Source organism: Papaver somniferum, chromosome 5 (genome assembly GCF_003573695.1).
Source record: "Papaver somniferum cultivar HN1 chromosome 5, ASM357369v1, whole genome shotgun sequence".
Lineage (NCBI taxonomy): Eukaryota > Viridiplantae > Streptophyta > Magnoliopsida > Ranunculales > Papaveraceae > Papaver > Papaver somniferum.
In genome coordinates this window covers 164,219,281-164,233,761 of record NC_039362.1, presented here as the reverse complement: position 1 = coordinate 164,233,761, position 14,481 = coordinate 164,219,281, and the positions used below count along the sequence as shown (strand labels likewise).

Sequence of the window (14,481 nt, the reverse complement as noted above, 5' to 3'; positions counted from 1 at the left end):
CTATAGATCTGAACTTAGATACTAATTTCATCAAACTAGAATATACATTCAAACTCTATGACACATGGCAAAAGGAAAGCTCTTGTGTTCAAACTATTAAAGAGTCTTGGAAACATGTTATTAGAGAAAATCCTACCAATTCCCTAATTTTGAACCTTCAAACTCTTCAAACTAACCTAGACTTTTGGAAAAAAAAACATATTTGGTCTCCCTTCTAAACAAATCAAAAATATTTTATTCCAAATAGATACCTTGAATAAATCCAGCCATGTATATAAAAAAGAAGATATGATAAAGGAAAAACTTTCTCAATTAGAAAATCTCTATGATACCCAGGAAGCAATAGTAAAACAACAATCTAGGATAATTTAATCCAATTAGGAGAAAAAAAAATACTAAATTCTTACATACTAAAACCATGAAAAAAAGGAAGTGGAACAGTATAGAATGCCTGAGAAGGAGTAATAATGAAATTACTTTCAAAAGATATGAAATTCAAGAAACTCTATCTGACTATTTTTTAAATCTTTTCTCTGCTCCTTATCCTCCCTATCCCTTAATCCCCTTTTATTTCATCATATTCATCCTTGCATTTCTTTTGAAGAGAATGTTGCTCTTAACTTTGTTCCTTCAGCTGAGGAAATTTGGTTAATATTAAAAAACTAAAACCAAATAAATCACCGGGATCGGATAGTATCCCAGCTAGTTTTTTCAAACTCAACTGGGAAACAGTAGGAGAACAAGTGGTTTATGCTATCCAACATTTCTTTGAATCAGGTGTGCTTCATCCTGAATTCAATAAAACCTTTCTTTCCCTTATTCCCAAAAGTAGGCATCCCAAAGATCGTAGTGGTTTTAGACCTATGGGTCTTTGCAATACCTTGTATAAAATAATAGCTAAAATTCTATCTAATAGGATGAAACCTTTACTAAAGACTATAATCTCCCCTTTCCAGGCTGTCTTTCTTTCTAAAAGGCAAATCTATGACAATATTGTTATTGCTCAAGAGCTAATTCACTCCTTCAAGAAAAAGAAAGTGAAACATGCTGGAATGGGAATCAAAATTGACATGTCTAAGGCTTTTAATATAGTAGATTAGGACTTTTTGATTACTGCAATGAAGGCATTTGGTTTTGACAACAATTTTTGCAACCTCATTCTTCAATGCATATCAACTACATCCATTGCAGTTTTACTCAATGGATACCCTGGGAGTTATTTCAAGCCTTCTAGGGGTCTTAGGCAAGGGGATCCTATTTCCCCTTATCTGTTCATAATTTGCATTGAAATCTTCCCCAGATTGCTCTTATCTGGTGTAAAAGAGAAGTTAATCAATGGAATTAAAATAACTCCTAAGAATAGTCCTATTTCACACCTTTTCTTTACTGATGACTGCCTACTTTTTATTAGATATGATCTTAAAGAATGTCATAATATTCTAGAACTGATTGACTCTTTTGGTAAATCCTCAGGACAGTTAATAAATTTTGATAAATCATGGATCTTCTTTAGCAAAAAAGTTCAACCCAAACATCAAAGAATGATTAGTAAATTACTGGAAAAAAAAAAGACCTAAAAGACTCATACTTAGGAACTCCTCTCTTTATTAATAAAGCAAAGATAAAGCTTTTTGAAGGAATAATTGAAAAAATGGAACACAAAGTACAAGGTTGGTGTAAGAACCCTCAAGCTCGTCAACGCTATTAGACTAGTCAAGAGACGTATTAGTCACTAATAACTCTATTAGTTTAACACGAACGTTAATTAATAAAAATTAATCTAACAACGATCTAGATACGAAACTAGTATCATTAAATAAATCTCGAAAAGTTATGCGAAGTGGACTACTCCAACGTGTCATGCGGATACCGGATGAAGATAATGTATCAATTTGTTTTCGGAGGGTAAGATAGTAAATTTGGAATTTACCCTTGTGGCTGCACGTGTCAAAACGAGTGGGTGTTTTAGTGAATACGGGTCGGCCTTATCTCTAGCCAAGTCGAGCAGATAAGCTCATTTCTATTTTCTTCTTCTTCCCTCTTCTTCTGCTCCTCTTTTCCCCGTTCTTCTTCTGGTGAGAGTTTGAGAATCAAAAGTGAGGATTTTGAGATCGAATCAAGAGTAGAAAGATCAAGGAAGGGTTGCAGGTAGTGGTGATTTTGTTGTGGTAAGTTCTAAGTTAAAAGAAGTGACGGGTTAGAGAAGATTCAGTTAGGATTTCTGTAAATGGAATTGGAATTCGGTTCGAGTTCGAGTTCTTAGGTGAATTTGTGGGTTAATTTGGCTGCTGTTAGTTGAAGATTGGAAGGGTTGAGGTTTGATTGAACCTGTAGAGTTGTTTTAGGATTGAATCAGTAGTTAGGGTTTCATAAGAAGAGACTCAGAGAAGATTTAGAAGATGTATTGATGTTCTGGTGAGATGATTTGAGATGGGTATTGATCAATTGAATGAATTAGAGTTAAGGATGAGGAGTAATTCGAGATAAAAGAATGATTAGGGTTTCTGTTCTTCCGAAAAAAACTGAAATCAGGTCTTCAGTGGAATTGATTCGGCGTATTAGTAATTCAAGGGATGCTAAAGTTTGGGTAAGCTTCTAATTATTCTAATTTTGAGATTTTAAGTTGGATTGTGTAAATTATTGAGATCAAGTAATCATGAATGAGATTAAAATTGAGGCGTGTTGATGATATAAGCCTTGAGCAGGGAAAGGTTGAATTGTTGTTGTTGAGGTATTAGGAGATGATAGGGAAAAAGGGATTGAGTTTGCAGCAGAGTTGTTCAACCTGTGACCGAGTTGAACTGAACTTTGAGGTAATGAAATTGAACTGGTGGTATTTTCTGTGTAGTAGAATTTGCAGATGAAGATGCATGTGTTCTATTTTAGAATGGATGAGTGTTGAGATATTGTTGATGAATAGAGTTTGTGAGTAGTGGGTATAAATCGAGTTAGGTTGATGATTTCAGATGGGAACAAGGATTAAATGACAGTTATGGTGGTGGTATAGGTATGTAATGGTTTGAGAATGAATATCTCAGTTAAATGAAGTGAATTGGTAGTGGTGATGGTGTTGCAGTTCATGTAGTCGGCAGTGTCACTAAAATGGGTGTATGAACTGTTGTAGGTGTAAGGAGAATGAAAATTGGCAGGGTAATGAAGTTGTGGTTTTACGACTGAACCTAGAACAAGGTAATGAAGATTGTTGAGTTGTTAATAGCTTTGAGGTGAATGTGGAACAGAATGGAAATGATATTGAAGTTAAGGAATGTGTTGTAATGCTGGGAAAGGTGATGAGTGTGTTTAAGATGAGATGAGCTGTGTATTGCTTAGTGCTGCAATTGCAGGTAATTTGTATTTGAGTTTAAAGTGAGTTATGAAGTTTATATGCTTTGAATATATGATTGAAATGATTCTGATGAAGTTGTATAATCTGGTAGAATTGATGTAATGAAGAAGAGGTTAGCATTGTAGAGTTAAGAGTCCTTGTGTTTGATGTGTGGTCTTTAACCTATTCAGTCTTTCTGACTGAACTGACCTAGACTGACTTAGATCCTTTTCTGCCTGACTCAGTTTAGCCGACTGAGTTGAACCATGTTGACTCACCGAGTTTCCTGTCTAGACCGAATTGACTCAGTTGACCAATTCATGTTTGACTGTTGACCTGACCTTAGATGTCGAATGTTAGGGACACGTTGACTGTTAGATTGACCGTTAGAGACTGTCAATTGACCGGATGGACCAGGCCTTAGATTAATGGGCCGGATTAATGGCTTGGGCTTAGGGCTAGTTTTACTTGTTTGATTATTTGGACCTCTTATGGTTCGAGTTAGCCTCTGGCTTCTTCTACAAAGTTGTAGATATTAATAAGACTTAGCTAATGGACTTTAGATACAACCCAGATTCAATTAGTAAATCATATTTATGCTAAAGATAGAGAATGAGATACCATAATGGGCTTAGAACCATTAGATAGAATTGTATGATTCTTGTTTGAGCAATCTTGGCTAGGTTCTTAGACTTCTTGTGTGATTAACAGTTAGTCTATATTAACAACGATCGATTCAAAGGATGAACCAGTGGATTGTGGATCTCGAGGTAGGCGTGGCTGGTCATCAAAAGAGGTGGGAATTGATAACGTACTCTCTTGTATTCATTATTGTTTTACAAATCAATCTTTGTGTTGTGAAATTCATGCATATCTTTGTGTGCTCTGTGTGGTATGAGATGTGTGCCGACACAATATCAGTATTCTATGGCTAGGGCGATACACCGCAATATTGATATGGCTAGGGCGATACACTGCAATATTATTCTTCCTTTATATATATTCAGTATTCTATGGCTAGAGCGATACACTGCAGTATTACCTATTCTGTGTGGAATTGGCATCAATATTACTCTTCCCTTATGTGCGGAAACACACATCTCATACATGGATGTTACTTTTATTTATGGATGTCTTTGAAGAAGTTTCTACTTTGTGTTTTACTTTCTTTCCATGTATTAACGACTTTCGATAAAATCTGCCTTGTCTACGAATCATATTAATGATTACTTGAAAGCTAGTTGTTATTTCCATTGGGCACCCCTTTTAGGGATGATGTGCTCATCATTCCCATTTTCAGTTTCAGAGACAGATCAAGATGTGCACATGACGATGAAAGCTTCGAAGAATTACTTACGTTAGTTAGCTAGTTTTTCTATGTTTATTCTGTGTTTGTATTTTATTTGTAAATCAACTCACTATTGAATATGTATCATTTGAGAGGAGTTCTTGTATATAAATTTTTAAGTGGGGCTAGTTTTTTGTTTAAGTTTTGTAGCAGATTTCTTAATTGAATGTTAAGTAGATGATTAGATTCTTAGTGCATCTTTGTTTAGTTAATCTCTTGGATTAGTCAGCTGCTAGTTTTGGGGGCGCTACAGTTGGATAGGTAAATTACTAGCTCGGGCTAGTAAAATGGTTCTTAATAAGGCAACATTGGCTAGTATGGCTAGTATCAAATGAGTTGCTTCATTTTACCTAAGAAAATCACAAAAAAAAGATGCCTTGCAAAGAGATTTCTGGTGGAGCAAAGGAAACTAATTACAAACCCAAAATCTTATTCTTGTCTTTGTAAACCTATAAGCAAAGGTGGGTTAGGATTCAGAAATGCTCATAAATTTAACTTAGCTATGATAACCAAATCAGCTTGGAGACCGCTAACAGAGTTTTAAGCCCTTTGGCTGTCACAACTAAAGCCTAGATACTTCAGAAAGTCCCCTGCTTTTAAAGCAAAAATTCCATCAACTAGTTCATGGATTTGGAAGTGTATAAGTAAGGGAATTCATCTTGTTGAACAAAACAGTATTTGGGAAATAAGAGATGGCAACGGTATTAACATATGGGATGATAGATGGATACCCAAATTGGAAGATGACCTTAATAAAAATTTTAGAACTGCTACTAACTCTCACTTAACACTTGTGAAGGATCTTATTGATCCAATCACTAAGAAGTGGAACTCCCGTTTAATCTTTGAACTGTTTCCAGAATACATTGCTAGGAAAGTCAGTAACATTAGAATAACCTTAAACAAACCAGATAAACTCAGATGGCTTCTTGCTAACTCAGACATTTTTACTGTTAAGTCTATGTATAACAAACTTAATGAAAGAACAGTGAACCACTACAATTTAGGACAGCCAGACTCCTTCTGGAAAAGTTTATGGAGCCTTAATGTGTCTCAAAGAATTAAAATCTTTGCCTGGAAGTATTTACAAAATGCCATTTCTACAAATCTGAAATTATCTAAATTTATGGAGGATATTCAGCCTAACTGTTCTTTTGGTTGTCAAGATTATGAATCCATAGAACATCTGTTGCTTTTTTGTCCCTTTGCCAAAGTCTGTTTGGGCTGCTGAGCCATTCCCAGTTGAACCGAACTTTGACAATTCTATTACTTTCTTAGATATATGTAAGGAATGGTCAGGAAAGAAAGACCCAACTATACCCATAGAAATAATATTGACAAAAGCCTGGTTCATTTGGAAGGAAAGATGCAATAGAGTCTTCGAAACACAACAACAAGCAAGTTCTCAATTAGCTTTAGAAATACAAAGATTTCTAGATTTCTGGTATAAGGATAATCCTTCTTTTAGAAAAATCGCAACAAATAAAATTGAGATTCCTAAATGGATTCCTCCTAGGAGAACACAAAAGAAACTCAATATGGATGTTGCTTGGATTTCTATGGATATGCCTGCAGGTTTTTCTTTAATCCTTAGGAATGATGCACGCAAGTTTGAACAAGGCAGAGCAGGATCATTCACAACTTCTATCCCAGAAGAAGCGGAAGCTTTAGGATTGTTGCAAGGAGCTAAATGGGCGACAGAAAGGGGATTGACTAACTTCAGTGTGGAAGGAGATTGCAAGAACCTGTTTGACTACTTAAATGGGACACCTTCTCAAATTTCCTGGCAGAATCAAGCAATTATGGATGAAGTAAAAAGAGAATTTAATCGCTGCCAAAACTTTTTGGTTTTTTTTTTTATATTCCTAGATTAGCTAACAATGTGGCAGACACTCTTGCAAAAGAGGCAAAAACCTTCATTAATCTTGTTGATGGGAGCAATTGTATTTTGCAAAGTTAAGAAGTAGATACTTCTAATGCAAGGAATGGAAATCCTAATCCAACATTAGAAGGCTCTACTATCAATGATGTAAGGGTTTCTAACTGTAAGGGTTTCTAACTCCCTAATCTTTGGAATGCATTTGAACGTACAGAAAAAATAATCTAATTTTGTACAAATCCCCTCTACTAAAATGATTTGGGCTAAATCAAAGGCCGAGCTAGAGCTTCCGTTGGCCCCTTCATAGGCCCGTCCCTGCTACCAGTAATCATTACATGAACAACTACCACCACTGAAATGATGGTACCTTTTGGTGTCTCTCACAATAATATCCCTCTTCATAACTTTTGACACAAACTTGATTGCAGAATGACAATCTCCACACACTCTGATGTTCTTTATTATCACAATCCTTGTTCCAGGAGGTGTATTAAGAAGAGCAAACGCTAAAGCTAACTTCTCACTGTGAACCTGCAGCCTAGCTTCCCTGTCCTGTTGATCAGTGAATGCTAGAACATGGCTCGTATCTGGAACATACCCAGCCTGCTTAATTTGCTCACTTACCTTAACCCACATTTTACGGATTTCCTCATTCAGTGGGTGAGCATCATCATTAGCTACAAACACATGATCTGCATTCCCTATCTTCACCCAACTATTACCAGGTTCTTTCTCGATCCCAATCTCTCTCATCCTTTTTCTGACTCTTGCAACATCACTCAATCTACCAATAGATGCATAAATATTTGAAAGAATAATGTGAGGACCTGAATCAGTATGATCCAGCTCAATACAACGTTCACCGGCAAAAATCCCCAATTCAGTATTCTTATGCATTCTACAGGCACCCAACAAAGCTCCCCAAATAGCGGATGTGGGTTCGATTGGCATATCTTTTATAAAATCTAAGGCTTTATTAAGAAGCCCTGCTCTACCAAGAAGATCTACTTTTGTAACATAATGATCAACATGTGGTTCCACATTGTACTTCTTCATCAATTCAAAATAATACAGCCCTTCATTCACTAATCCACCATGACTGCAAGCCGTAAGAACACAAAGGAAGGTTATATAATTTGGCAGAACTCCAATCTTAAGCATTTCTTCAAAGCGTTCAACGGCTTCCCTCGCTTTCCCATGTTGAGCAAGCCCAGTAAGCATAGAATTCCACGACACAACATCTCTGCTCTCCAACCTATCGAAGATTTTCCTTGCGTCATCAATGCTACCCGCCTTCGCGTACATGTCAAGAATAGTGTTGCCAACAAAAGCAATAAGCTTTCCCCCCGACTTAAGCATATGAGCATGAATCCATTTTCCTTGTTCTAAAGATTCAGTACTAGCACAAGCCTTAAACACACTTGCATACGTGAAATGGGTAGGTTTAAAACCTTCTCTTTGCATCCTCCAAAACAGCTTAAGAGCATCCTTTCCCTCACCCTTTCTGGCATGAAAAGCAATTAATGCATTCCAAGAGACTTCATTTTTACTTACCATTCCATCAAACACTATTTGAGCTTCTTTTATTCTATCAAACCTAGCGTACATATCCACAAGGGAACTAGCCACATAAACATCTGAACTGTAACCACAATTTACTACAAAAGCATGGACCTGCCTACCAGGTGTATCAGTAGTTGCTGATCCAGAAGCCTTCAGAAGGCTGCCGAAGGTAAACTGATTTGGTTTCAATCCAAGCTCAATCATCTGAGGAAACAATGCAAGAGCTTCTTCAGGTCGGTCATTTTGAGAATACCCTGAAATTAGAGCAGTCCACGTAACCATATCTTTGCAAGGCATCTCATCAAACATTTTCTTGGCATCATTCAAACTACCACATTTTGTATACATATTAATGATGGTATTAAGGGTGAAAAGATCAGATTTGAATTTTGATTTGAGAAAATGCTCATGAATCATTCTGCCTTCTCTTAGTTTTCCCAAATCGGTGCATTTCTTAAGCAATTTATTATAAAGTGTATGATCAGGTACAATGGAACCTTGGTCGATGAGATCAAGAACGTAAAGACCTTCTTTTGAGTTGTGGCTTTTGCGAAGGTAGTCTTTTTCTTGAATGATACAAGATGCATCACCCTCTTCATTGTCTTCGAAGAAAACTTCAAATGCAGAGGTACTTAGGCCTTTATTAGATGACGTGGATATGGATGCAATGGTGCACGGAGAAGAAAGTCCCTGGAAAATAGTATTCAGGGATGCTTTAATGAAACAAGAAAATCAGTAGAAACGTAAAATACATTAAAAAGGATATAGGTGCCCAATTTCGATGTTCACGAAACCAAGTTATACATTCATCTCTCAGTAAACATGGTAACTTTCCCAACATATATAACCCTGTCAATCTGTTTCATGTTTTCTTTGTTTATTGGTGCAAATTCTGAAACCTACTAGGACACAAGTTGTATGCAAGACACGATACTTGAGGTTTCTAAGTACTGAAATAATCAGTTATATAATCTCTAAACTGCCTAGTACTTCAAGCTACTTTGCAATTGCTTAAGCAAAGATACATAGACTTGCAACAAAATTTTTTATGGCTTTTCTACACGTTGTCTGCGATATACGATAGTTGACTGAACATCAATTTGGTTTATCAAGCGAAGCAGATTGGCTTGTGTTCATATGAGTATCAGACAACCATGAAACAAAATCAATTGCATAATAACTATTATTGCAACCTGCCATAATATCTAAAACATAAGCAAACTTCTAAGGCCACCATTCTTGTTCGAAGATAAAGTCACTAAAAAAATCTCTCACCAATATTGATAATTCTTATACCTCTCACAACAGGATGGATAATTCTTATACTTTTTGTTGCGGGGAGAAAATTACACAAAAGTGAACCCTAAGAAGTAACTAACTACAATTTCACAACTATTTCTTCCAATTTCACCACAAGTTTTCCAATTCACTTCATTGCTACTCGGAATTAGGTAAATGTTTATGCCAGCACACACTCAGTACACAAAAAATTGTAAACAGGCTCACTTACAGAAAATCCAGACACAAAAAACAACCAAATGCAGATTGAGGAGATAGCCTAACATACCAGAGAAAAAAATAATCTGATAGATACTTTGGCAGCTTAAATTGACACTAAAATCGGCAGAGATTTAGAATTTGAGCAAGATTATCCGAAATTAAAAAACGTACCCTTGTATGGAGATGTTCTTGATAAATACCAGAATTAATCCCAAGCTCACCATGTTTAATCTCCTGAACCAACGCCTCGAATGAGAATAATCTCGATGAAGAAGAAGCTGATCGGACATAATGTAACGCCCTAATAAACATTTTTCTTTGGCGAGTTCGCCGTTTTTAGATTTCTCCCATGATTAACGGTATCCAGTCCTTACACTTTGATACAATACTGCGCGGAGTATTAGTTTCTGTGTAGGTATAAAATCTCCATGTTCCAAAGTTACTCTTTCTGGAACTTTCTCTGTCTCGGTTTTGCGGGTCCGACGCTTGTCAGTTAAATAGGACTATGGTTATTTATCTTAGGATGGGAAACAGAAACACACAGAAGGTATAAAGAGGAAGAAAAGGAATCCAAATTCCTATATATTTATATGATTTTGATCAAAGAGTAGAACAACACCCCTTTCCTATTCCGGAACGATTTTCAGCTTCTTCAAAGGTAATCGTCTAAATCCTCTCCATCTTCTTCAATATTTTGATCAGTTGAACTGTTTGATTCTGTTGATCACGATGATTAGTAAATTTTATTCTTTTCGTTAATTGATGTTTTTAGGGTTTGATTGTGCACAATTCTGCTTTGGTGATGTACTTTATGGTACTGTAGATATAGAGAAAAAGTTTAATTGAGTGACATTGATGAATTTCTTTATCCATGGTGGTGGATGAGAAAGTAATTTTAGACATGGTGATGTTAGTTAACAACTAGTAGCAGAACTGTTTTGAAATTGATGAGTACAATGGGTTAACCTCTCTAATAAAATCTAGATAAGCCGTAAGAGTGATTCTAAGTAACTTGGTCATATGCACCAAGACAAGTTTGACAAAATGTGTCTGTCAAAGGTTTTAGAAGGATAGGCATGAACATCAAAAAGGGAAGAGATAGCATGTTACAGTTTATATCATGTAGAGGGACAACTCATATGGAGAAACATCAAAAAGGGAAGAGATAACATGTTACAGTTCATATCATGTGACGACATTTACTAAAATTTTCGTTTTTCCTTACTTCGGCCTTTCAAATTTCCTTCCATGTTTGAGTTTTAATTGATTACATCCGTATTAGTTTAATTTTTTTTCCTCCTAAAATTGGACTCTCGTGTTCTAATTCGTTTGGCATTATTAACTTTTTTTTTAATTGAAGCTAATGAACTTAATTTGCCGACATGTGTACAGGTTGGTCTTTCAATATTGATCGGACAAGGGTATCCTAGTCGATTTTAACTTGGAAAATTGAAGTGTTCAAATTGATGGGCGCGCCTAAACAGAAGTGGACTGCAGCCGAAGAAGCAGCTCTTAGAGCTGGAATACTTAAACATGGTTTAGGAAAATGGTGCCAAATACTAAAAGACCCAGAATTCAGTGGTATCTTAATCCTGCGCTCAAATGTGGATCTCAAGGTATTACTTCGAATTCTTGTTGAGTTATAATATACAGCTCTTTTAAGCTGAGTTTTTTGTTTTGCAAGTTCTACTCTTTAAAGATTCTTTCCACTTCTTAAATTTTATCACATTTCTTATTCTTTTCAACTTCTTAAATTTCCACTTCTTACATTAATGTGGTTCAACTCTTGATAGGATAAGTGGAGAAACATCCAAGCACCAAGATCATTTTCGTCAGCTGACAGACCAGATACACTTTATAGACCTGAAACCCCTGACCTGAGCAGAGCTAGGTCAGGTTATAAGGAAAGTCAACTCAAGGTAGAGCCTTATGAAAGTCCTTTTGCCCTTAGTTGGGAAGCTCAAAGCGATGATGACATTGTTGACGTTAAGCCAATTCCAGTTGCTGTTGACACCTTGTCAGAGTCTGGTTCAACACAATCAAATTTAAGGTCTGTTACATCACATTGCTATGTTAGAATTATTGCTGATGTGCAATGGACCTGATTTTGACAAATTTTGTGAATTTATCATGTTTGTAGGCTGGACAGTCTTATAATAGAAGCTATATCCAATCTTAAGGAGCGTAATGGGTCTAACAGGACTTCTATTGCAACCTACATAGAGGTACTTCTTTTCCTTGCACTTTTTGTATTTAATATTAAATGTGAAATTATCTGTAGATGAGATAAGCTAAATTAACCTAGTAGTGGTTATAGTGCTAAACCAATGTTACTACAAATGGTTTGCAATGTTGCAGGGATTTAAAATGATAAGTTCTTAGTTTAGCCATTGCAAGCATAGAATTCTTTAATCCGAATTTTTTTACTGTAAAATGGTGGAACAGTTACGTATTCGGTCTTAGAGCAAGCACACGAGCATTTATATGTATCACACAGCAAATTCCTAGATTAATTTCCGATGATGTTGTTGTTTTTTTTCTTGTTTAGGATCACTATTGTGCGCCACCAAATTTCAGAAGGATCTTGTCAGAAAAGCTCAAGCGTTTTATTGCAAGTGGAAAATTGATAAAGGTAATTACTCGCACTTCCAAAATTAATTAGGGTAAATAGATCTCATGCTAACTGGCCCACTCATATGGTGAATTGCAAGCATGTTTTGTAGCTGATTAAATTAAAAGTTTGTGGACTAGTAAAGTTCCATAGATCTCTCATCTGTTGTTTCTTCTGTTTTTACTTTCCAGTAGAACTAACTAAAATCATAAACCATCTTAAATGCGCGAGTTGATGGAGACTGTCGAAAAAATTGTTTTCACTTTATGGTATATCCTCTTCACATGTTGAAGAACCAAGAACCAAGCCAAAATCAACTACTTGAAATGTAGGGTTAGAGACTCAAAAAGAAAAACAGAAAAGGAATTGAAAGTAGTGTATCTTTATCAAGTATCTTTGCCTTATTTTTTTTTCCCATTTCTGCCTTCACAGGTAAATCGCAATTACAGAATTGCACCAAACTCAGTTTCCTCAGTTCCCTCCGGGAAAAGCAAAACACGTGAGATGCGACTCCTGGAGGCCAAGCAAGATGACTCTCCCAACATAGATAAAGAACCCGAGAGGATGGTCCTAGAGGCCAAGCAAGATGACTCTCCCAACATAGATAAAGAACCCGAGAGGATGGTCCTAGAGGCCAAGCAAGATGACTCTCCCAACATAGATAAAGATGGTGATAAAATCATCACTAGGACACGTATTAACACAGAATTGGCAGAAATGAGGTTCATGACAGCACAGCAGGCTTTTGCAGCGGCTGCTCGAGCAGCGGCAGCGGCAGATGAGTGGATGGCAATAGCTGAACAGGCAGCAATGGAGGCAGAGGCAGCTGAATCTGATGCAGAAGCAGCAATGATGACTTTGAGAGCCAGGAATGCATCGGTACTATTCTTAAGCTGATAATTTGTTTCTCTCTTTCTTTATTTACTGTTTTCGGCGCATCTCTTTCGAATGTTCAGCTGTATCATTCTTGAGTAATTAAATATTTTTGCACTTCTTAATTTCACAAAGGATAGGATAGAGAATCCCGATGTGGTTATAGCCCCAAAATGGGGGGATGCTGTAGGTATCTTAGTTATCTATAAGAGGGGCCATACCGACCTGGTGTTTCAATCCTGTCAGGATTGTGTTAGTTAAGTTGGGGTACATGTGTTCTTTCATCTTCTTTCTTTCTGAGAATTTTTCTCAAATTGTTTTAAAAGCATTAGAGATAGCATTTAGATTGTGAGTTACCATTTTATTAATTTAGGTTTCAAAAGGATTTTTGGCTCATGTGACTAAGACTCTTACACACCACCTTATAAGTGGGCAAAGTTGGACTCTAGGAAGAAGTTCCCGTTTTCAGTTCATGAAGGTTTAAGGAACCACCAGACACCAATAATAAGACGCACCAGGCACCAATAATAAGATTTACTAGAGAACCAGTTTGTTATCGTTTGTTCGAAGTGGTCAATAATTTATACCATATTACAGTGTGAAAATTGTGCTGTTTTCTTTTTCTTTGTTTCTACCCGCTCTTTTATTTTTCTTTTTGAAATGAGATCTTTTCTATGTGGTCTTTTAGTTGATTAACATGTTGCAACCGTGTGCAGGTAGCTTGTGCTTGAAAGGGGCATTACATGCAAGCCATGGAGATGGATGAGCATTAATGGTGGACGCTATTTCAACTAATGATCTTCTTTTTAGTGCTGTTATGCTGACCAAGTCTGTATATATAAGAATAATATTTTGTATAGCTAGTAACAATGGAGGATTCATCATCAGGGACGGGTCCATGAAGGGGCTAACTGAGGCTCTAGCCCTTAACCCAAATCATTTTTAGTTAGAGGATTTGTGCTAAATTAGGTTTTATTCAACTTGTTATAAGTTCATGTAATAGGCAACACCGGCTTATTTTCAGCCCATTTGATTTCAATTCATGCTGTATTAATTTATCTGTCCGACTCCTTTGCTAAGAATAGTATTTTTATATAATGTTTATAATTTCCTGTCCTCTCATTATATATTGTAATTTTTATGTTTAACTTTTTTATTTGGGGTTTTTATCCTCGCGTTTTTAGGGGCCACTCAAAAGGATTTAGGGGTCAACAATAAAACAAAAAAGGTCACCCAAAAGGAAAATGTAGCCAGCCCTTATCTCGCGTAATTCGTAATGGCAAAATTTCCCTTATATATTCGGAGGATATGATAACATTTTTATCCTCCGATTTCAATCGGAAGACAAAAATTTACCCAGATTTCTGATTGTAGTCGGTGCA

General features: G+C 36.3%; 2 protein-coding genes and 1 long non-coding RNA gene across 5 annotated transcripts; 2 read left to right on the top strand and 1 right to left on the bottom strand.

The window, feature by feature from the left end:
- Positions 1–2,013: 2,013 nt before the first annotated feature.
- Positions 2,014–4,844, top strand: LOC113283508. The gene is made up of 3 exons (XR_003327507.1): positions 2,014–3,344; positions 4,037–4,121; positions 4,626–4,844. It is a non-coding gene; the product is annotated as an uncharacterized LOC113283508 (long non-coding RNA).
- A 1,936-nt stretch (positions 4,845–6,780) lies between these two features.
- On the bottom strand, positions 6,781–9,989 carry LOC113283507 (pentatricopeptide repeat-containing protein At3g24000, mitochondrial-like). The gene is made up of 2 exons (XM_026532786.1): positions 9,787–9,989; positions 6,781–8,805 (listed from the first exon to the last, which is right to left on the bottom strand). Exons 1-2 carry the CDS (start codon positions 9,925–9,927, stop codon positions 6,871–6,873), a joined length of 2,076 nt encoding a protein of 691 aa, XP_026388571.1. The 5' UTR covers positions 9,928–9,989; the 3' UTR covers positions 6,781–6,870.
- A 159-nt stretch (positions 9,990–10,148) lies between these two features.
- LOC113283506 (single myb histone 5-like) lies at positions 10,149–14,157 on the top strand. Of its 3 annotated transcripts, none has more exons than XM_026532785.1 (8): positions 10,149–10,273; positions 11,008–11,231; positions 11,409–11,665; positions 11,756–11,840; positions 12,164–12,247; positions 12,659–12,745; positions 12,803–13,105; positions 13,816–14,157. In XM_026532785.1, the coding sequence occupies exons 2-8, from the start codon at positions 11,082–11,084 to the stop codon at positions 13,828–13,830; spliced, it is 981 nt and encodes a 326-aa protein (XP_026388570.1). In that variant the 5' UTR covers positions 10,149–10,273; positions 11,008–11,081; the 3' UTR covers positions 13,831–14,157. The 3 variants fall into 3 exon arrangements, with proteins under 3 accessions (XP_026388570.1, XP_026388569.1, XP_026388568.1); XM_026532784.1 differs by having other exon boundaries at positions 12,659–12,826; positions 12,884–13,105; XM_026532783.1 differs by having other exon boundaries at positions 12,659–13,105.
- Positions 14,158–14,481: the final 324 nt, after the last annotated feature.

Excerpts from the sequence above, each read along its gene's own strand:
- LOC113283507 (XM_026532786.1), bottom strand. The coding sequence starts at position 9,927 with ATGTTTATTAGGGCGTTACATTATGTCCGATCAGCTTCTTCTTCATCG. Across the intron at positions 8,806-9,786 it reads AAGAACATCTCCATACAAGG|GGACTTTCTTCTCCGTGCAC; the intron begins GTACGTTTTTTA and ends ACTATTTTCCAG.
- LOC113283506 (XM_026532783.1), top strand. The coding sequence starts at position 11,082 with ATGGGCGCGCCTAAACAGAAGTGGACTGCAGCCGAAGAAGCAGCTCTT. Across the intron at positions 11,232-11,408 it reads GCTCAAATGTGGATCTCAAG|GATAAGTGGAGAAACATCCA; the intron begins GTATTACTTCGA and ends AACTCTTGATAG. Across the intron at positions 11,841-12,163 it reads CTATTGCAACCTACATAGAG|GATCACTATTGTGCGCCACC; the intron begins GTACTTCTTTTC and ends TTTCTTGTTTAG.